The 25,283-nt window shown below is 37.7% G+C and overlaps 1 protein-coding gene across 1 annotated transcript in view; it reads left to right on the forward strand.

Annotated features, from left to right (window-relative positions):
* The window catches only part of LOC126183408 (calcium-dependent secretion activator-like), a 1,473,721-nt gene that overhangs the window by 627,950 nt on the left and 820,488 nt on the right, over positions 1–25,283 (forward strand). The window contains exon 7 of the mRNA XM_049925356.1: positions 13,473–13,624. Within this exon, the coding sequence (XP_049781313.1) occupies positions 13,473–13,624 (152 nt within the window). The remainder of the gene's footprint in view (positions 1–13,472; positions 13,625–25,283) is intronic.

Raw genomic sequence — 25,283 nt, forward strand, 5'->3', positions numbered from 1 at the left:
TGATGTTTGAGCATATTTCCTTCATATTAGAGGTCACTGTTGGTGTTATGTTGTTATTCTTTTGCACAAATAATAAGCCTGTACTTTTGTAGTTGGCATGCTGTTGGGAAACATAGAGTTCAAAGACAACTAGGCTGTGAGCATAGGAGATTATTAATGTTTGAGGAGATGATATTGTCTCTGGCAAGAAGGTAGTCTAAAAATGGAGCACCTTTTATACCTTAACTGCTACATTTGAGGAACATTTTAGACAATGGGTGGCTGAGGTTGTTTGATTCTCAATTGGGCCAGAGTATCTGAGCAAATGTTGATGGACTATTGGATTAGAATTGCTGGTACAAGGGTTCTTGGTGAACATTTTAGACAACTGTCACAGGCATTATACTAGGTAGTAACTGGGTTCAACAAGACAGTGGTGGGAAATGATGTTGCTGAAAACAGCTCAAGAATTGAAATCGGTGCACTTTCACTGGTTGGGATGTTGTCATTGGAAATGATGTCAGTGATAAATATGATACAGTTTTGGATGTGATGAGTTCCTTAAAGTGGTTTTGTGGTGGAGTCATAGTTCAATGTAGTGTATTAATTTTGTTGTGAAGCTTTTGATGTTGGCATTGGTTGGCTTTGCTCAGAGAAGTGTATAAGAAAGTAGAAAATAGATGGAGGAGAGTAGACCTCTTAATTCTTCATCATGATTCAGTTTGAATGTAGGAATCTGGGCAGAACTGAAACTGACTGGTGAAATATTTCAGTAAGGACCTGGGAGTCATTTAGGGATGCCAGGAGTGTTTTATTTTATTTTATTTCGTTTTTAATTTTATCTATTTATTTTTTATTGGGGAGGGGGGCGGGAGATTGAGTGACATGAAAAGCATAGTAGGTCAGTCGGTGGGTTCAGTATGCAAGTCTGGGACATGGGGTGTAGGAATTTATGGTGACAGAAACGTAATATCTTATAGATGAAACCAACTGCTTAGGGATACTGCCTTGGTAATCTTTCTTTCTGGAAGCAGAGCTGCAAGGAATTGGGCTTGCCAAATTATAATCAAATAACTGGCTTGTTGAAGGTAGGATGATACACTTAAATAGGAATTCAAATAGCCAGGGCACTGGTAAGATTTTATTGTTGATGTACAGTTTCAGTAATACTGTAGGGATATAGTTCTGGAAAAGGACAGGAAAAATACTCTAAATATATATATATAATTGTGACTGAACAAGGTGGTGCTGTGGTTAAGATACTGGACTCACATTCAAGAGAAGTTGGGCTCAAATTCTCCTTCTGTTCATGCAGTTTTAGGATGTCTGTGGTTTCTCAAAATTGCTTAACACAAATGACAAGATGATTGCTTTGAAGAAAAAAATAGGCCAGTTTTCTTCATCAACTTTTCTAATTCTATGCTTGTGCTCTGACTTAAATGACCATGTTGCTGATAGGACATTAAAGCCTAGTCTTCCTTTCTTCTGACTTGGAAAGGGTTTTTGTTTGCTCAGACATAGAGAGAAGAAAACATTGGAATAATCAGAGGGGAACCAAATACAAGGAGATAAAATTCAGACATAGATAAATAAATAAGATATAAACAGTCAATTGGAGAAAATTTGATAACAATGAAAAGTTAATGCTTCCAAATAATACTGTATATCTGCAGTTATACTTATGAAGTGAAAATACTTACTGTTAGGTAGTAAGAAGGATTAGCAAAACAAAAGGTAAGAGAAATAACTGTATGGAGACAGTGATAAAAATGTTATTTGTGTATACAAGAGAAAATGAAACACAAGCTAAAAAACTGGCAGAGGATGAGAGTATAAAATGTGTGTATAGAAACAGTTACAAAATACTAATAGTGCAGAATGGAAAAGACTCATATGGCAAAATTTATACAATAATAGAAAATGTGGTGTGGAGTGACATTAATGGAATGGAAATGGTGATGATGAGGGCTACGTTGGTTGTAGGATACAGAGGAACCATGGTAAAAAGTGTGGATGAAGAAAACACAGTCCTATATATCCAACTAAAATGGGGGCAGAGATCTGTTGAGATGGAATGGATGGTAACTTGAGAAGTGGTATGTGAGTAAGGTCAGAGGGACTTGCAAGATAAGGACTAATGAAAGTGTATCTAGTAGGGTTGCAATACCAGAGGATTTAAAGCTCAGAAAAGGATTCATCCAAAAGCTTAACATATCTACTATTCATTGAGTTGTCATCTTTACCTCTGAGTCATTTATGTTCTACCACAACTTCCCTTTACCAAACTTTCTATTTTATTTACTAGAAATAGAAAGATAGTTTTAACTATTTACTTCAGGTTTCATGATAAATCACTTGTAACAAATTTATTTTGGTTTACTAATATAACAATAAAAACAATCAGTTATTGATAAAATTATTTAATTTATAGATTAAAAATCTACTCACCAAGTAGCAGCAGCACACATACATAAAAGACTGCTGTGATTGGCAAGCTTTCAGAGCCAGTGGCTCCTTCTTCAGGCAGAAGGGTTGAAGGAGAAGGAAGAAGGGTGAAGGAAAAGGACTGGAGAGGTCTAGGAAAAGAGGGTAGATTTTGGGAAAGTCAGCCAGTGCCCTCCATCTGGGGAGACTTACCGTATGGGATAAGAAGGAAAGGCAAGATTGATTGATGACTGAGATTGATACTTAGTCGTCTTCTCTTCATGTTATGTATAAATAGTCTCTTACCTCATACTGATAAACCAGAAATAGTTTTCTCCCCAGAGGATTCAATGTAATATATTTTCTGTGTTGTCAATGTAGGTAATAAAGGTCACTGAGTATACAGTAGTCAAATAATTACATTTCTACCCTGAGCCATGCCATATGGTGAGCACCTTAATAAAGAGGAAGACTGCACTGTAGTTCCTTCTCTAGATTGTCGCACAGATGACTAAATGGTAGATATTGAAATAGATGACAGAGGGATAGAAAAACAATTAAAATCACTCGAAAGAGGAAAAGCCCTGGACCTGATGGGATACCAGATTGATTTTACACAGAGTACATGAAGGAACTTGCTCCCTTTTTTGCAGCAGTGTACCGTAGGTCTCTAGAAGAGCGTAGCGTTCCAAAGGATTGGAAAAGGGCACAGGTCATCCCCATTTTCAAGAAGGGACATTGAACAGATATGCAGAACTATAGACCTATATCTCTAAAGTTGATCAGTTGTAGAATTTTGGAACACGTATTATGTTCAAGTAGAATGACTTTTCTAGAGACTAGAAATCTACTCTGTAGGAATCAGCATGGGTTTCGAAAAAGATGATCATGTGAAACCCAGCTCACACTATTCATCCACAAGACTGAGAGGGCCATAGACATAGGTTCCCAGGTAGATGCCGTGTTTCTTGACTTCCGCAAGGTGTTCGATACAGTTCCCCACAGTCATTTAATGAACAAAGTAAGAACATGTGGACAATCAGACCAATTGTGTGATTGGATTGAAGAGTTCCTAGATAACAGAACGCAGCATGTCATTCTCAATCAAGGGAAGTCTTCCGAAGTAAGAGTGATTTCAGGTGTGCCGCAGGGGAGTGTCGTAGGACTGTTGCTATTCGCGTCGTAGGACTGTTGCTATTCGCGATATACATAAATGACCTTGTGGATGACATCGGAAGTTGACTGAGCCTTTTTGCAGATGATGCTGTGGTATATAGAGATGTTGTAACAGCAGAAAATTGTACTGAAATGCAGGAGGATCTGCAGCGCATTGATGCATGGTGCAGGGAATGGCAATTGAATATCAATGTAGACAAGTGTAATGTGCTGCGAATACATAGAAAGAAAGATTGTTTATCATTTAGCTACAATATATCAGCTCAGCAACTGGAAGCAGTTAGTTCCATAAACTATCTGGGAGTAGGCATTAGGAGTGATTTAAAATGGAATGATCATATAAAGTTGATCATCGGTAAAGCAGATGCCAGGCTGAGATTCATTGGAAGAATTCTAAGGAGATGCAATCCGAAAACAAAGGAAGCATGTTACAGTACATTTGTTCACCCGCTGCATGAATATTGCTCATCAGTGTGGGTTCCGTACCAGATACGGTTGATAGAAGAGATAGAGAAGATCCAACGGAGAGCAGCCCACATTGTTACAGGATCATCTAGTAATCACGAAAGCGTTAAGGAGATGATGGATAAACTCCAGTGGAAGACTCTGCAGGAGGGACACTCAGTAGCTTGGTACGGGCTTTTGTTGAAGTTTCGAGAACATACCTTCACTGAGGAGTCAAGCAGTATATTGCTCCCTCCTATGTATATCTTGCAAAGAGACCATGAGGATAAAATCAGAGAGATTAGAGCCCACGAAGAGGCATACCGACAATCTTTCTTTCCATGAACAACATGAGACTGGAATAGAAGGGAGAACCAATTGAGGTACTCAAAGTACCCTCTGCCACACACCATCAGGTGGATTGTGGAGTGTGGCTGTAGATGTAGATAGATGCCAAAGAAGCTGTATATAAAACGTTGTAAATGTAGGTAATGAAGGTCACTGAGTATATAGTACTCAAATAATTATGTTTCCACAGTGAGCCATGTCATATGGTGAGCACCTCAATGAACATGGCCTATCTCAGTTAGGTACAGGTTTGGCAGACTTGTAGTCCATGAGCTGGGGAATGGAGTGTGCCACCATTGCTCCAAAAGTTTAAACGTTTGACATAGTTCTGTGACAAATGTGCAGTGCAACATTGGAACTTTACACATCACATGGGTTGTTTGATAATTTTCTACACTGGTATAGGAAAGTCCCTTCTAAAGAGATATACAAAACACAGAAGATAAACAAAATGTAACACACACTGTGTAAGAGACATTTTCAGTGCTACAGGCTGCTAATTGTATCATTGTATTGCTTCTAACTTGTTTTTGTGTGTCTAAGGCATGAATACCATTTTATCACCAGTTACATCATGGACCTTCTTCGGTAAATTTGATTCATTATGTCATGTTAATATCATCTACAAAACAATGCTTTCTCTGGCTGCTATCAAGTGGTGTTTTAAATCATTTATCAAGAATAACAGAAGGCTTAATGCAAATCCTCAAAGTACACTGTTTAATACATAATGACAAAAAACTTTTATTTTCATGACGTATTTCTACTGTCTCTTTTCTGCCAGTAATATACAACTCCTGAGATACCTTTTTCCATAACTCTCTAAGCAACATATCATGATTATCCACATTGAAAGCTTTGGTAGGTCTAGAAACAGCAACAGTGTTATTAATCTTGGTCTATATCATTCAGAACATACTTCAAGAAGGAAAACACAACTATTTAAGTTTTTTCCTGGAACCTTTTTTATCGTTAAGAAACAATGCCTTTTTATTTAAAAAGCTAGATGTGATAACATTTCTTCCATAACACTTTCAATTATTTTAGAAAAGCTCAATGGTAGATTTGTTTGTTTTGTATCTCATCCTTCTTCTGAAGTGTGTTTGCTATAGTGTGTTTTAGATTTGTTGGTTAATATTCCTAATCTAAAGAGCAGATTGATTATATCAATTATCTGAAAGTTTATTTCTCTCAAATTTTGTTTAATGATTACATTTGGGAAACCATCAGTAACATGTGATGTTCTATTTTTTAAAATTAAATTCTGTTTATTTAAATTTTAAGCTTTATTTGTGTAACGTTTGTTAAATATGCCAGCAGTATGTATGAGATTCTCAACAGTCCTTCCATCACTTTTTATAGTGAACTTAATGTGCCTCACTTTATTTCTGACCACATTATCATTAACAGCTTTCCAGATTGATTATGATAGATAACTTCATTATTCGATAATTCCTAAAATTATGCTGCTACTGTGCACTTTGTGTGTACCTTCCTATAGCTTCTTACACTTGCTTTCAAAGCTTCATTTTATTTTGATCACCAAATGTTTCTGGTGGTTTATTTGTGCCACATATTATCCATGTAATTAACTAACCCTAACTTTTAGTTTCTTCACTGGGGATAATAATTGCAAACACAGGAGTCAAATACTTCATTTCCATTTTCAGGTTACTGTCTGCAGTGTACAACTGCCAATCTTATTGGTGTTTTCATTAATGACTCTTTTTGCGACATGAATGTAATTAATTCTGCATCTATTATCAAACAAATTTTTAAACAAAAATTTAGTCTTCTGATCATACGTTTGTATTGGCCAGTGAATATCTGGTTAATCATTTTTACATTCACCTGACCATATCATGTGGCCTCTTAGGGTGACATTTTAATAGATTAATAAGTTAATCAGTTGATTTGATTTAATACCTGCAGTTCAGAAGTTTAATTAAAGGCATTTAGAACAGTTGTGCATTTTGATTGAATATGAAGTTGACGTAAAAGGTCTTCCATATTTTCTATAAGCCAAGAGGAAATTATTACCTGTTGAAGTTCCTTTGATATACATACAATAATAGTTCCCTTTTCTGTGTAGATTCACTTGCACAATTCTTGAAGTATTTTTCAGGACCAATTTTATAACTGTTGATAATGAACTATTTGTAACAAATACACAAAGTAGACCACATCTATAGCCTTTCTAACAGAACAGCATATCATTTCAAATTCGGTAATTGTAGCATTGTGTCTTTGCGTTTCCTGTAAAAAGTGCTCACTGATGCAGAGTGCTGAATTCCTACAAGTTCCACAGTTAACAGCCCTTTTAATTCACCAACTTTTCTGCTTAAATCTTGTACATTCTATTACAGCTATCTTAAAGAATCTGTACAGTTTGTCTTTAGCCCATTGTTTGCCTTACTAACTTAATGGGGTTGTTTAAAACTAGGACCTCCCTCCAAATGAGAAGGCAATAATGCTCTACTCTCATGTGCTAGTTGCTGACAGTTGTCTTCATACCACATCATAAATGTGGCCATAACTGTCCTGAGACGCACCCACTATACCCTCATTAAACATCTCTGAAAGTTTGTTTCCCCTGGCGGGTTAAGATGTTGGCAATAAGTGAAACATCATCTGCCAGTAATACTACTAGGTAACAGAGCAATGTGTACCAAGTCAGACATAATCAGTGTCATTTACCTTCAACATTAACATGCTTCACCTCATTGCTTGTACATAGCTGAGCATAATGCCAAAACAACAAAACCGAAGTTAAGGAATCCGTCATATCAAAGTCAGCACCTGTGTTGTATGACCTCTCCCTGTCCACACAGTTACCTTCCCAGTTCACTCATACTCTATGATCCTCCTTGTACCTAGCATATCCTGTAACGAAGTGCCTATACCTCACCCATGCTAAGTTACTAGTAGCAGTACCTCCAGCAACTTACTCACTCATACAAACTTGGGTTCCTTAAAAATGAATGAGGTCAATAGTATGTTTTCTACACATACTTTTCTTGGATAATCATGCTCCTCTCAACTCAGCTCTGAAAACTAATTACAACTATTTTTTGCAACAAAAATTCTTTCTCTCTACTGCCTTACTGTCTGCCAGTTTTCAGCCTCTCTCCTAATCCTGGATAATTCAATTTTGGCTTCTTCCAGCTCCCCCTCAATCAGTCTGTTTCTTTATGATGTATGATAAGGTGACAGGAGAAAGCCTCTTTGATTTGTAAGTAGATCTATCCACTGTGTAAACCTCAATGAAACAAAAATGGCATAAATGACATTATATTTCACTGCTCACTAACCTGAATTTTTTTTCATGGTCATTTATTTATTAAAATCACCTCACAACACCACCTTAAATGTTGTGATATATGTCGATAAGAAACAATATATGCTTCCTGACACAAAAGGTGAAGCACTCATACAGGGAGTAGCAAACAAAATGAAACTTCTTGGTTTGAGAGGGCGTGTGATGTTATTTTATTGATTACTGCAATGACTAAAATTCACAAAATTGTGGCAGTATAAGCCCACTCACCAGTATGACATTTGGCACTCTGGCCTATGTGCATGTACTGATTTAGTTGTGAAGAATGTCATGAAGCCAATAAATCCTGTTATGTTAAATAATTAAAAGCCATTAAATGCCATGTGCATGCTGGCCCACAACTATGGTAACTGGTTCTTGATATTATGTATTTTGGTACTGAGACAGAGTTGCCATATCAGCTGATCCCACACATGCTCTGTTGGGGATAGATCTGGAGATCAAGCTGGCCATGAGAGAAACTCAACATCACATTGACAGTTCATAAAGACACCTGTCATGTGTGGATGAGAAAAATGGCACCATGAGGTTGTCTCATAAGAGGTAACACATAAGGATGTGTCTGTGACACACTGTTGTGCCATCAGAGTTCGCTCAGTGACTACCAGCTTTGACTTGAAGTCAAACCCAATGGCTCCCGACATAATAACACCGACACTAACACCACTGTGCCTGTCCAAAACAGTGGCAGAATGGGAGGTCCCCCTATGACACCATACTCACTGAAAATGGTCATCCAGGGTAGTGCAGAACCATGAATCATCACTGAACACAATGAAATGCCATTTATCATGCATCCCAGTAATGTCATCACTAAAAATGAAGTATTTGTATTGTGTTGACAGCAGCATACACTTTGGATGGTAAATCCCTAGTACAGAATCACATAGATTGTTTCACGCAGTCAATTACTTGTTCTTGGATGGCATGCACAGAGGTGAAGGGCTTAAAATGGGCTTGATGCACAATATGGTGTTACTCCCTTGTAATGGCCATATGTGGTTGACTAGAAATTTGAAAATGACAATACCTGCTTTCAGTTTTCCACACAGTCCAACATTAGGCCACGGTCACATCAAAATTTCACATATTATGTGATTCAATCAGCCAATCAAATGGAGACACAAAATGAGACCTGTTTCAGACTCTGTCAGGTACTAATAATGCTGTCTCAGACTTGTACAAAATATCCCCATATCTTTCTCAGTGATCCCTCAACATCTGATTTTGTTCATGCCCTTTATATACACTACCTGGACTGGAAACAACACTGAACATGCACAACACTAGTGCACTCTGATGGATGTTCTGCCTGTCACAGAGAATTGCAGCTTCAATCAGTTACATAACTGCCATGTCTTGTGCATGCTTTACTTACTGTCAGGCTATATATATAATATTCATTTCTGACATAAGATCACAAGGTTCATATAAATGAATTGGGCGAACCATAAGACAGATTTTGTGATGCAAGATCAGGAAATTTGCATAAAAAAGGGCGAGAATGACACTTCACGTAAATTTATGTATGATTGATTTGTACTAGATTTTAGAAGCATTTACAATTTTGATTAACATTAATTTGAGTTACTCAAAATAAAACTGATGACAAAAGATACACATTTGATAGTTACTGTTTAGGCAAAATATTTTTCACATTTTTCATGTGAAAAATGCTCACCTTTCAGTTTTACTATGTGAACAGATACTAATACTTGATTAACAGTGAATTGCACAGCAGTCAAGCACATTTTATTTGAAAATAATCTATTTTCATTCATGAAGTACACTTTTCCTTCACCTAGCAGTCATCTTAAATAACTTCTTACAGAATTCACAATGTTCTAAATTCAAGAAAGGATATTATGTCTTGCAGAGATTTTCTGAGTATCATGAATTAAGAACTAAAAGAAAAGGTAAAAGAGTATCCAATGTGAACAATATTATGAAGAGTCTTAATGGTCTGTTAAAAATGCAGCCTCTTTAACATACACACTTAATTCTCTGACACTTCCAGATCATATGAAATCAAAATTTATTCACTTACAATTAACACCATACATCATAACTACATGCACTGTTTCAAGTGCCAGCCGTGTAGGCATACCACCATACTCTTCAAAGGACATGTGACCTGCAAGAAATACAGCTGGCCAGTTTATGAAAATGGAACAACATGTTCAGCAACACTATTCTGTGGGAACTGTTTTACTCTCCTGTTCTTATAGAGGAAAAGAATACACATAAGATTAAGTTATGAGGTTACTTACTTCTCTGAGACAAAAAAGTTATATATGATTCAGAAGCTGCCAACATTGAACCCACAATTTGCATTTGTGACTGTGTCAGTTTTTTAGAAAAGGGATTCATGTACTCAAAATTAAGCAACTGAACCCAGAACAGTCACTTGCATTGGCAGGTATACATGCTCTGCTGGAAGTAACAGCTAAATCAATAGTCTACTCCACATTGTTAACTAGATTTTCTAGGAAATGGTCATCCCATTAGCCCGGCCAATAACAATCAGAGAGTGCATCCCGAATTGCTAAATCACCAGTGTCTCCATTGAAGGAGAAATTGGTGATATTGGTGATAAAAATTGGAATTGGCAAAAGAAAGGTATGAACTCCACCAGGCCATATTGCACTGGTACCATGTGGTGAATCAGATGATAATCCATGCAGAAATGATCAGAATCAAAGTCAGTGTGTAGGAGCCTGTAAGTTCACTTACTGAGTCCAAAATCCAAAATCTCACAGTGTCCCCACATTAACAGGAAACATGAAGGAAAAGATAAAATAAAATGTCTCCTGTTGTACAAAGTTAATAACTGGATTCATGCTAGTGTAGTGCTTTGTGCTTATATTGCTAAGAAATTCATGTAAAATTGCATGACACATTTGACAAAAGGTATTATATCTATGGGAAGGATGACTTCAGTGGGAAAAGAGCTAAGAGAGGGTAAACCATCATTGTGGATAATGTAAATCAGTCCTCTCCTCCTCATCATCAACCAACAATGTTTGTGTGAGAGAGAAATTGCATCTGTAGGTAAGTGTAAGTCCCCTTTATCAGCCACTTATCAACAAGTTGAGCAGGAGCATCTAAAAGATTTATTTTGGAGCTGTAGCAAGATAATTCACTTTCACTGGTCTTTTATAATGGTTTCCTGCCCCCAAATACTGTCCTCAATGGCATTTGGTCAACAATAAGTAGTTCAATGATAAACCTACAATACAACCAAACAGGGCAGGGACTGAAGGAAACAGTCATAGTTTGGCATTCAGCATGACAAAATGGATGCCAGCCCTAAATGTAATGTAGTTTAGGATGAACTTTTATAATTTATTCATAACGAATGACTTTCCCATAAAACAACACATTATTTAACTAATGAGACAGCAAAAAAGCCACAGAGAAATTAATGACATTGATTTAAATCTGTCGGGGAAGTTGAGAATTTGTACTGGACTGGGATTCAGACCCAGGCCTCCTGGTTACTAGGCAGGTGCACTGACTACTGTGTCATCCACACACAGTGGTCATCACAACTGCAGGGAATATTGTAGCATACCTCCCATCAGACCCAGATTCTCAACTTTTCCAAACACTACTGATGCATATTCTCTTCCCAATTATCCACATTACTTGTGCAATTTTTCCAGTTCCCATAAGTGTTTGAGCATGGTGTGCCTGAAGTCATCAGTCGGTCATCCTTGCCTTAATGTCTGTAAGAACATACACCACATGTATAAAAAAAGGCCACAAATCACAAACAAATTATAATAACACGTGTATGGAAAAGAAATTTAAATGGAAAGCATAGAGCAAAAATTGAGATGGTACTGATTTGATATTATGAGAATTACTTTGGTCTCTTAGTTATTAAAAAATTAAAAAGCTCTGTAAATATCTGAAATTAATAAAATTAGGTATTTAAATTGCTGTGGCCACCCACTTCATACATTGTAGCGCCATTGTAGCATCAGCATCCCACTTAACGTCCAACCAACATGGGATGCCTGCATCACGGGGCATATGTTCATCAGGAAAACTTATGTCGTCTGTGTTGTCAACACAAATATTTACCAGCGGCCACAACACAACACCAGGTCTCCACCAACAGCTGCCAGGGACTGCTACACGTTCACAGAACCTGCAGAACAGCTTCACCAGAGGTCGCAGCTAGTCCAGGAACTGCTTTGATATGCCAGGCATGTGATCGTAAATAGTTCTGGCAGATACCTCTGCCAGACGGGCTTTATAGGGTAGTGCACTGTCAACAAAAGGCAGTTCAACACACCACTTGGAAGTATAGAGCTGCCAACCTGGCAGCCAGATGCCTCTTGTAGCTGGCTGATCTCTTGCAGATGGATGAACATCTTGACATTGTAGAATCGTTTATTGTGATCACTGCCCATGAAGAGTCAGATCTTTTCTATTATTATCTGTTATTTTATATTTGTGTTGATCCACAGTTGGGATCGAGTCTGTTGTTCTTTTGGAGACTGTATTATTGTTTCATTTTGGTGAGTCCAAGAAATTGTTTTCGGACTTGTGTTTTCTGCATTTCTATTCTGTTAGCACAGACACTTCATAAATTAAATTAATATAGAAACTATTTAACTGATTTTGTGGTTTCACTATTAGCAAATGTGGAGCTTAAGTTATTACATAAGACAGGAAAATAATAATCACTTCCTTTAAGTAACTCAAAAGAGGTTAATATGGGCAGTTCACAAGGCTAAACCAACCAAATATGTGCAAGGAGAAATGCTGTATAATTAAAACCAATTTGCAGTTGTTCCATTGTCTGCCATATAAATTGACTCTCTCAAGAGGACAGTATTCCATGCAGTTAATAATACCTCAGTTAAAATTTTAAAATTGTTTTATACACATATATGCAGTGTATTGAATTATATACACAATACATCACAATCACATGGTAAAATTCCAGACCAGCTGAAATATACTGTGTAATAAGGTAGATAATAATTACTGACCAGTCTCATTGTTTACCTCCTTCCTGAAGGTACTGGAAAAGGGTTTGCATACAAGAAGAATAACACACCTTTCTCAAAGTGAGATATTTAGTCAGTTTCTTTTTGGATTTTGGAGAGTCTCACCACAACTTTTCAATAAACGAATTACAAAATTTAACAGACAAAATACTGCTAGTTTGTACATTCTTTTCCTTGTTGAACTAGTTCATTGTGTAGAACTCCAGTGTTATACTATCAGAGATCATTCAGATAATTTGTTTTCGTCTTATCTACCTAAAAGATTGCAGTGTGTCACATTAAGAAATGAAGTTGATGTACCTGAGAAAACAAAATTTCAGAGTGGAGGCTGATTATTACATGTGTACCATAGTGATCAATATTAGGTCCATTCTTGTTATTGCTATATACGTGGTGTAAATGATATTCTGTCGTATACCCATATATGAGAATCAGGAATATTTTCCTTTGATTATGATGCAGTTCATAATGGTGGAGTTGGGGTGGGGAGAGGGGGAATGTGGCAGGAGGGGAAGTGCTTTATTTATTCTAGAAGCTAGAATAGCTTTAACCTGAAGTTCAGTAAGATTTACTGGTATAAACATTCCACAGGTAGCCACCTAGCACACATTTTACTTTTGTACATCACTGACATTTTATAGTGATAAATTGTGAACATGATTCATTGAGCATAATCAACTAGAAGCTCTTATTTACTAGTCACAGATGATGTGTTAAAGGAGCAATCTTTAATTTTTCAGTTGGTGAAGAAGATACTAAAAGGCCATCAAGGATGCAGCAACAGTCTCTCAACAGTGAGCTAATACTCTCAAAGGAACAGCTGTATGATATGTTTCAACAGATTCTTGGTGTTAAGAAATTTGAACATCAGCTTCTATTTAATGCTTTGCAGGTGAGTATTCTCAAAGCTCTACCATGTTAAATAATACTTAGACAAGAAGACTGGTTGGTTGATTCGGGGGAGGGGACCAAACAGCAAGGTCAGTGGTCACTTAAGATTGAGAAAGGATGGAGAAGGAAGTCGGTTATACCCTTCCAAAGGAACCATCCTAGAATTTGCCGGAAGTGATGTAGGGAAATTATGGGAAACCTAAATCAGGATGGTTGGACACGGGTTTGAACCATCATTCTCCCCAATATGAGTCCACTGTGCTAACCATTGTGCTACCTTCCTTGATAGACAAGAAGGGAGTCATAATGATGTATAAGTATCAAACATATATTAATTTTTGTAAGTATAGAATTGAGATGGAATAGTGAGTTTGTGGTATAAAACAGATGCAAATTAATAATGTAAACTGTTTTTCTAAAATTTAACACTTTCATGCTTCACAGCAGTACTTGATTTGATGCATTTCAGTAGCATACTGCAATGTTAGCACCAGAAGCTGCCAACACACAGCCAAAACAGTCTATGATTATTAGTTTGGTGAAACTTATATAAAAGCAACTGACATTTCAACTGTATTAGAATGATTTCCTTTTTTGTTCCTGAAATGAATAATGTTAATTATGGTACCTCAAATGTGTAAAATTATTTACAAAATATCAGAATTAGGAGACATTTCTGAAAAACTAGAACAATACTTAAATTGTTGTACCTCACAAGAAAGATAAGATGTTACCTAAAGAACCAAAGACCACATAGGCTCCTGCTCATAATGAATGAAATATTTACAAACATTTATACCAGCCACATAACAAATACAATGAGTTTTAATCAAGTGATAGAGTAACTTGGTTTTGGAAGTTAATATCATAGAATGGACCACATGTAAGTCATGAACAAAATTATAGAATAGAGTAATGAGTGTAAATTATCTGCCTACCTGGGATTCATGGATGTTGAGTTTTAACAAAGGTTTGCCAATAAGCTCTTGAGAAAGAAGCTACTAATTGAACTAATGGGACAGATATTCACAAGAGAGAAGGTAAGGCTAAAATGATGCCCTGGTGGAAAGTTGAAAGATGTTACAAATCATGCAAGAACAACTTAGATGCATGTTACAGGTAATCATTATACACTGCCTGACAAAAAAGGAAAGCAGTCATTAAGATATTGGATGTTAATGTAACTTCCTACACATACACACTATTGGTGGGTATGTAAATACAGTTCTATGTGACAGATGGAACAGTCATCAGAGTTCATTTGTGTTGATTGTTTTTAGTATTGTCCCTAGGTCAGATAGATAATAGAAAGAGCATGAACATCTGATCAATTGATGTAGTAAATAAATTTTTTGGGCATTTGGATATGACAGGCTTAATGATGGGTTGCATAAAGACATGAGGGCAGGTGTACTTGTCATCAGGTTCCTAGTTGACCATGTCTGACCACTACAAGACAGAATCACAGTATAGTGCACCACAAACATTGTAAGTCCGTCACATCTGTACCAGCTATCTGACAACAAATAATGGCATCCCTGCAGCATTCTACATCAGCCTGCACCTCTGCTTAGAGAGTAGCAACAGACAGACTAGAAAATTACCATCCCATCATAGGATAACATTAACACCAAGAACACCAATGGCTATATCTGCAGTGGAGCCATGATCTGGAAGTATGGATTACTGATGAATGACAGCACATTAAGTTCAGCAATAAATGGCAGTTCTCCACTACAATGGATGGCCATTTTGTTGATACGTCAGTCACCTGGGCAGGTGGCTCATTCTTCCAATATTTTGTAAAAGTGCAGTGGTTTTACTCTCAGTGTGATCATGGTTTGAAGAGCCACTGTCCAGCTGGTAGTGATTGAGGGGGCTTAAATGGCACAATGTTTCTTCACAGACATCCTGCAACTTCATGTGTTACTTCTCGTGTGCTTGATGTTGAGGTACTCATTTGGGCAGCAGGATCCTCACATCTATCACCTATAGAACATATGTGGGTCAGCTTAAATGTCAACTCTGTCCCAGTGAGAGCATCCACGATGCCAAGGACCAGATATAAAAGTTGTGGACCAGCTTGCCTCAGGAGAGGATACAATAGCCTTATGACACCTTTCCCAGCTGAATAACTGTATGCATCCACACCAAATTGGGCACAGCATCATATTGATAAATGGGCTATATTGCCAAGTTCATTGTAAATTTGACTCATTGTTGTAAGCACTGACATGACACTGTATACCCTCTCAACACATGAATTTCCACATCGTCTCCTCCTCCTCCTCCTCCTCCTCTTGTGGGTGCATCACTATTTTTGTCATGTTCTGTATATAAGGAAGACTGGAGAAAGCATTTATCCCACAATGGATGTCAAGTTATTAATGATAGCAATGAATTTAATTATTTTATGGCAACCAGTCTCATTGTTCTAGGGCGACACTGGAGCATCCAGAGTTAAGGATTGGGGTGAAGAGAATGATCCAATAGGATTCTGATAATACTATGCAAATGTCAATTATTGCTTGTCCACAGTGAATTATAGTGTTGGTTTATGGAGCAGTTTTGTCCAGAGGCAGAGATTTCCAAAGTGCTCCTACTGAAGAGATGAAGGAAATTTCTAACAACTGGCTTCCGTGGTCCTGGAGTACCTTCACTTCCTCAAACTCCCCCCATACAGGATATCATTTTCCCTTTACATTGTTATTATATGTTAATTATCAGTGATCTGTTTTTCACTTTTACAAATAAACACATGGCCTCATACAATGATACATGATGTATTGTGGTATCCTCACTAACCCTCAGATCCAAGTACCAATTTTTTTTAATAAAGCTATCAGCATTTTTTCCCAGAGGAGGAGCTCTAGATTATTGTTTTGCTCTTTATGCATTCACTTTAAGTTAGTTCATCCTTAGCTAATACTTCCTTCTTTACTAAAAAATATCATGGACCTGAAAAAGACTTACATAATAATAACGTGTAACACTAAATACATTATGAGCAGCATAAATTAAATGAATTTGGCATATGTCCCAATATGTATATCCATGCAGAGACTGACTGCACTATAATCATTCAAAAAACTGCCACATATCTAAGAAAAATCTATTCTCTCATTAAAAATGTAATAATGTTCTCAGACAAAACATTTTTGTAACAAGAAACTGTGATGTAAACTTCAAGATACATGCTTCTTTACACAGCATTTAAAGTATACTGCCAGACAAAGTGAATGAAGCACCCAGAAGGGGAGTAGGAAACAAAATGGAACTTCACATGGTGAGAGGATATGTAATGTTATCTCAGTGATTACAGAATGAAATGAAATTTATAAATGATTTGCTGAAGTTAGCCCACATATCAATCTGATCCACTCTGGCCTAGATGCATGTGCTGATTTGGCTGGAAAGGCTGCCATAAAGCTGTTCTGTCCTCTTGAGGCAATCTGGCCCACAACTCTTATGACTTGCCATTGGTACCCTGGATACTGGATTGGAATTCATGTCTCAGCTAGTCCCACACATGTTCTATCTGGGACAGATAGACAGCTGATAGAGATACGTGTCAGAGATATGTTCCATATTTGGATGAGCACTGTTCTGTTGAAAAATAGTACCACATTATTGTTGCATGAGAGATAACACATGAGGCTGGGAGATGTACATGACTTATTGTTGTACCGTGAGAGTTCCAGTGATGACTACTCGCTGTGACCTGAAATCATACCCAATGGCCCCACACCATGATATCTGGAGTAACACAAGTGTTTCTCTCCAAAACATCAGAAGAATGGAACCTCTCCCAAAGTAGTCACCATATGCACTGATAAGGTAATCCAGGATAGTGCAGAACTGTGATTCACTGCACACCCATTGCGACAACATGCATCAGCAGTACATCTGCTTTGTCACAGCACTGCTGCCAACCATCTGTGTTGTGATGATAATAAAAGCCTATGCATGGGATGGTAATTCACTCTGCTGCTAGTCTCCAGCCAATGGCACAGTAGGACACAGAATGTTGTAAGGTGTCCATTGCTTTCTCTTGGATGCCATGCACAGATGTGAAGGGATTACAATATGCTTGGTGCAAAGTATGGGAAGCCTACCTTTGGGTGGTAATATGTGATTGGCCAGAACCTTGATGATGGTTGAACTGGCATCACATTCCCACGCAGTCCAATTTCAGACAACTGTCAAATCTGAATTCCACAAAAATCTGAAAACTGCACGAATAGAGACCAACAATAAGGCCTCTTTCAAACTCAGTCAGGAGCTGATAATGATGTGTCACAGGAGTATGTGGAATTTCCGTGTCCTTCACAGAAATCATTCCACTTCTGACACTGTTCTTGTCCTGCTTATGCTCACATGATAACTATACTAACCATGATAAACACTAATGCACACTTGTTGCCATACTACCTGTCATGGAAAATTGCAACTTTAATCATTCATATAACAACCAATGTTTTGCACATGTGTGAACTTACATTGACATCAAACCATGTCTTCTGGGTGATTTACTATATTTGTCAGGCAGTGGCGCTGTCTGTCCACAGTTTCATTAAATCACTTCCTCTTCTATTTCCTCATCACCTCATATTGTAGTACTGGAGGTAACAAGAGGGAGTGCACTAGTTGTTAGTTCTGATTTACTTTTCCTGTTAATCTGATCCACTAACTATGTGTAATCATTACCACATCTCTGTTTGCCCTGATCAAGCTCTGACTGCTCATTGTGAGCAATGATAGAAACAGAGCCAGATAGGCCAAACACGTCTAGTGAACTGTCAACTTGTTGGTAATGATTTCTTTCAGGCAATAGTCAATACAAAGCCAGCAATTTTGGTGTAGTCATCTGTTTGTGTTGTTGCATCAGTGATTTGTAGAGCTCCAGTCTGGTGAACTGATATGGCCTGTCTCACATAAATTGCAGTCTACCAGTACATTGCTCACTCTACGTCATACTCCAATTTTGGACATGTATATCTATATATGGATCCCTTTGTCACCAATACAAATGATGCTTTGGTGGACACATTGGGAGTCAATAAATTTGAGGACAGTCATTAAGATAAAAACAATCCTTGACCTTTATCTTAAAATATACAAATGATCTTTGTCTTTTATGATTTTTTTTTATTATGGTGTTCTTTGCTTGCTCTTGTTCTAATGTGTTCTGGATCTTATGTTACTGAGTGGTGTGGAAAGATATAATAAAATGTTGGTATTAACAAGCTTGTTCATTAAAGAAAATCATATTGACATACTCCTTACAGTGATGACCATAAACTGAATGGAGACTTTTCCCTTTCATCATGGCAACACAGTAAAGACAGAATCTCAAGGTTTGTTGTTGGTAAGCTGTGCTGTACCACTGCCAACTGCTGCAGTTCCCAGCACTATCTCAAACAACAACAACAACAACAGTAACAGAGTCAGCAACATAAAAATTTCTTCCTTCTGATCTACAAGAGCACAACTTTGGACTACACAGTAGGAAGTCATTTTCAGTTTACATGGCATTGTCTCAGATGCTGATCAGTTTACTTTAATTATTTCCCAGCTGAAATTAGGCGCAAGTGAACAAATTGACAATGTTTTGAGTCAACAATCACACTTATTATTTAATGAAACTGTGCTGCAGAATTTTCTTTTATCATCAGAATCATGACTTTGTCAGATATAGGACACTGAGTTTTGTGCCAGTGATTTCCCATTCTATATACTCCAGTCACTATTCACAGTGATGGGGAACAAACTGTTGTCAGAGGGATCATTTAAGCTATTTTGGCTCCATTGGCTACATCAGAATGGACAAGCTATTCTCTCTACTTTCACTGCACTCTCAGTGGTGAATCAGTGTGTAAGGTGGGTGCTGTGGTTAATGCCTTTTTGGGCAGTAATTCGTGTACCATGATGAGGAAAGTTATGGATGGTAGCCCCAAATTACTCAGACAGTCACAGCTGCAATTGGCCGCCTTCCACACATTTCACAGTATGCAGTGTCATTCAGCACCAGAGCCACCTATGGACAAATTGATCAATGAATTGGTTAGGCTTAATTCACAGCTTGCAAGGAAGGGAGACAATGATGATAGGAATGAACATAACTCTTCTGAAGACCACAGATCCTGGTACTAGTACCACAGGCATTTTGGTAAAGCTATGAGAAAGTGCACACAATCCTCCACGTACCCAAACACTCTCAACGAGTACCAGTAGGTGCGCATGCTTGTCCAGATACTACAGAGTGCCTACCATTCAACAATAACGCTACAATATCAGTAGCTGATCGCTCTGAAAGATTATTTATAATGAACAAAATGTTAGGAGCTCATTTCCTAGTGGATACTGGGCCATAGATTAGAGTAGTTCCAAGGAGAGAAACTTTAGCTTTTGTGCAGTTGTAAACATGTGTGGACTATGAGCTACCATTCCTGCAGTTATGGGATGGTGGAGCATATGCCTTACATGCTCAAAGTTACTCTATCCTCCTATGCAGAGTCATAGTGCTGCTGGGGTTGTGAACCATAGTTAAGGAAGGCAGGAAATTTCTGCCCCCAAGCTGGTGTAAGATAAAGCATTAAAAATACCAGATAAGTTCTTTTCTCCTGCAGCTTTGCCCAGTTTATTGATTGGGGAGTATGGTGAAGATTTTGTGAGCCTTGCAAATGTTTGCGTTTTCATGTTGAATGATTAGGTTAGAGATTAGATTAGATTGGTAGTTGTTCCATAGATCATGAATATGACATTTCGTAATGATGTGGAATGTGTCAGGTTAATAAAAGGTGTCTATACAAGATATTACATTACACAAAATATTACATGAAACGTAATATTTTGTTGTTGTTGGGAGGGGTGTGGGAAAATTACCCACTTACTATATCCAAAAATTCATTTTAATGAGTAGAAGGAGTTAGCATTCACAAATTCTTTTAATTTCCTTTTAAATGCTATATGGCTATCTGTCAGACTTTTGATGCTATTAGGTAAGTGACCAAAGACTTCTGTGGCAGCATAATTTACCCCCTTCTGAGCCAAAGTTATATTTAACCTTGAGTAGTGAAGATCGTCCTTTCTCCTAGTGTTGTAGCCATGTACACTGCTATTACTTTTGAATTTGTTCTGATTGTTAATAACAGATTTCATAAGTGAATAAGTGGTCCATTGATAGTGACCAGGCCAAATATCTCACGAACTAGCATCAAACCAAAAAACTACAAAGAACGAAACTCGTCTAGCTTGAAGGGGGAAACCAGATGGCACTATGGCTGGCCCTTTAGATGGTGCTGCCATAGGTCAAACGGATATCAACCGCATTTTTTAAAATATGAACCCCCATTTTTATTACATATTCATGTAATATGTAAAGATATAAGAATGTTTTAGTTGGACCACTTTTTTCGCTTTGTGATAGATGGCACTGTAGTAGTCGCAAATGTATAAGTATGTGGTATCATGCAACATTCTGCCAGTGCGGACAGTATTTGCTTCGTGATACATTACGCGTGTTAAAATGGACTGTTTACCAATTGTGGAAAGGGTCGATATCGTGTTGATGTATGGCTATTGTGATCAAAACGCCCAACGGGCGTGTGCTATGTATGCTGCTCGGTATCCTGGATGACATCATCCAAGTGTCCAGGCCATTCGCCAGATAGTTACGTTATTTAAGGAAACAGGATGTGTTCAGCCATGTGTGAAACATCAACCACAACCTGCAACAAATGAAGATGCCCAAGTAGGTGTTTTAGCAGCTGTCGTGGCTAATCCACACATCAGTAGCAGACAAATTGCACGAGAATCAGGACTCTCGGTGTTGAGAATGCTACATCAATATCGATTGCACCCGTACCATATTTCTATGCACCAGGAACTGCATGGTGACGACTTTGAACATCGTGTCCAGTTCTACCATCGGCACAAGAGAAATTATGGGACGATGACAGATTTTTTGCACACATTCTATTTAGTGACAAATCATCATTCACCAACAGTGGTAACATAAACTGACATAATATGCACTACTGGGCAATGGAAAATCCACGATGGCTGTGACAAGTGGAACATCAGTGACCTTGGCAGGTTAATGTATGGTGCGGCATTATGGGAGGAAGGATAATTGGCCCCCATTTTATCGATGGCAATCTAAATGGTGCAATGTATGCTGATTTCCTACATAATGTTCTACCGATGTTACTACAAGATGTTTCACTGCATGACAGAATGGCAATGTACTTCCAACATGATGGATGTCCGGCACATAGCTCGCGTGCAGTTGAAGCGGTATTGAATAGCATATTTCATGACAGGTGTATTGGTCGTCGAGGTACCATAGCGTAGCCCGCATTTTCACCAGATCTGTCATCCCTGGATTTCCTTCTGTGGGCAAAGTTGAAGGATATTTGCTACCGTGATCCAGCGACAGCGTCTGACAACATGCGTCAGCACATTGTCAATGCATGTGCGAATGTTATGGAAGGCGAATACTCACTGTTGAGAGGAATGTTGTTACACGTATTGCCAATGCATTGAGGTTGACAGTAATCATTTTGAGCATTTATTGCATTAATGTTGTATTTACAGGTAATCACACTGTAATGGCATGCATTCTCAGAAATGATGAGTTAACAAAGGTACATGTGTCACATTGGAACAACCGAAATGAAATGTTCAAACATACTTACATTCTGTATTTTAATTTAAAAAACCTACCTGTTACCTACTGTTAGTCTATATTGTGAGCCATATGTTTGTGACTATTACAGCCCCATCTATTACAAAGCGATAAAAGTGGTCCAACTAAAACATTCATATTTCTTTACGTACTACATGAATATGTAATAAAAAATAGGGGTTCCTATTTCAAAAAACGCAGTTGATATCTGTTTGACCTATGGCAGCGCCACCTATCCAACCATAGTGCCATCTGGTTTCCCCTTCAAGCTAGAGAAATTTCGTTCTTTGTAGTTTTTTCATTTGACGCTTATTTCATGAGATATTTGGCCCAGTCATGATCAATGGACCACCCTGTATATATAAGTGAATATATATAAGTTTTGCAGATCACTTACATCAGATACTGTTCGAATAATAAAAATGGCAGCATTAAGACTTTGAACAAGATCCTGAATTTGGGTTTTCCACAACAGTATACTATGTGGCTGAACACCTATAAATTTGAGCTGTTCAGTTTCAGTAATCATATGCCCATTCTGTGAAATTGAAATGTCATGTTTTGTTGAATTGTGCATTATAAACTGTAAAAATTGAGTCTTACTCTGATTTAGCATTAGTTTATTTTCTACAAGCCATGAACTTATATCATGAACTGTAATATTTGAAACCAAGCCAGTGTTGCACACAACATCCTTTACTACCAAGCTAGTGTCATCAGCAAACAGAAATATTATAGAGTTACCTGTAATACTAGAGGACATATCATTTATATAAATAAGGAACAGGAGTGTCCCCAACACTGATCCCTGGGGTACCCCCCATTTCACCATACCCCACTCAGACCCCACGTCACAGCCATTGTCAACACTGTAAATAATTGGCTTTTGCTGTCTGTTACTAAAGTAAGAGATGGACCAATTGTGATACAAAATGATCAATTATCATTACATACACAGCCTTTTCAGTAACTAGCAAACACTGATGGCATAGAAATAGGTCTAAAATTGTCTGTATTATCCCTTTCTCCCTTTTTAAAAGTGGCTTTACTACTGAGTAATTTAATCATTCAGCAAACTGACCATTCCTGCGGGAAAAATTACAAATGTGGCTAAATACAGGGCTAACATGTGCAGCATAGTACTTTAATATTCTGCTAGGCACTCCATCATATCCATCAGAGTCCTTAATCTTCAGTGATTCAATCTCGGAAAGGCATTTGTGAAGAGAGTTATATTATTTCTTGTAGAATCTAAATTTTTATTTAATTCATGAGCAATGCTCAGAAAATGTTTGTTAAATACTGTACATATATCTGATTTATCAGTAACAGAAATATTTTTACTACGAACTGACTTTATGTCATTGACCTTGTGCTGCGAACCACACACTTCCTTCACAACTGACCATATGGTTTTAATATTATCCTGTGAATTAGGTATTCTATATGCATACCACATACTTTTTGCCTTCCTAATAACATTTTTATGCACCTTACAGTACTGTTTGTAATGGGCTACTGTAGCCTGATTCTGACTAGTTCTAACATATAATTCCCTCTTTGTTCTACATGATATCCTCATACCACTAATAAGCCAGCCAGGCTGCCTTTTACTGCTAGTACCCCATTTAGAATGTTCTTATGGAAAGCAACCCTCAAAGAGCATCAGAAATGTGTTAAGGAAAGCATTATATTTGTCATCTATGTTATCAGCACCGTAAACATCCTGCCACTCTTGTTCCTTGACAAGGTTTAAAAAACTCTCTATTGCTGTTAAATTAACTTTACTACATAGTTTGTAATTAAATGTGGCATTTGTTTGAGCACAAAAGCCTTTTAGTGTTAAAATTTGTGCATCATGGTCCGAAAGGCGATTCACCCTTTTACTAACAGAATGCCCATTTAGTAGTGAAGAGTGAATAAAAATATTGTCTATGGCTGTGCTACTGTTCCCCTACACCCTATCTGGGAAAACATGGTCTGTATCAGGTCATATGAATGTAGGAGATATACCAACATCGTTTTTCTTGCACCATCATATACAAAATTACTACTGAAGTCACCACATATAACTAATTTCTGGTACTTCCTATAAAGTAAATCAAGAACCCTCTTCAGCTTGAGCAGAAATGCTCTGAAGTCAGATTTAGGGGATCTATAAAGAACAGTTAGAAGTTTAGTTTCACTAAATTCAACTGCCTGTGCACAACATTCAAATATCTGTTCAGGAACTCCTTGAAAAGCAGCCAGCTAATCTGTATCCTGGAAAAGAAAACCTCTGAATTGTCAAATTATTTAAGTGTTGCTCCGATATACCAATAATTTTAGAGACAACATCTATAAGCAGTTCACTAACTTTACTTCTAATACCTCTTACATTTTTATGAAATGTACTAATTCCTTCTCTACTTGGAAACATGACATCCTCTGAAGGTGAGCCCTTAGTTAGAGGGACTTCCTTGAAGCAGGTATACCTGTCAGCTGACTTCAATCTAGAAAAGGTGCACTTTAACACCGACTACTACAGGAATTTTTCCACAAGTGATCCCACCACCACCCACTACACTGTCACCTATAAACTTTGCCAGCCTCCCCTTCCCATACCTATTGAGGTGCTGCCCATGCCTAGTGAAATCCGATCTACTGACAGACTCAACTGGCTCCACAGCAATGTGACGCATTCCTCTGCCATCAGTGCCTTCTCCAGCTCCATGTTAACATGCCTAACAGCAGCAGTAAGATGAGGCCAATCATGACACTGAAACAATTGCATGAAATACACATTAGTGCCACCAGTGTGAGTAGCTATCTGTATCAGGTCACCACCTACATCATATTCCCCATTCCTATCATGCATGAAATACACATTAGTGCCTCCAGATTGAGTAGCTATCTTTACCAGGTCACCACCTACATCATATTCCCCATTCCTATCAAGACTACTCTCTGCTCCACCCACTATCACTACCTT

Source organism: Schistocerca cancellata, chromosome 4 (assembly GCF_023864275.1).
Source record: "Schistocerca cancellata isolate TAMUIC-IGC-003103 chromosome 4, iqSchCanc2.1, whole genome shotgun sequence".
NCBI lineage: Eukaryota > Metazoa > Arthropoda > Insecta > Orthoptera > Acrididae > Schistocerca > Schistocerca cancellata.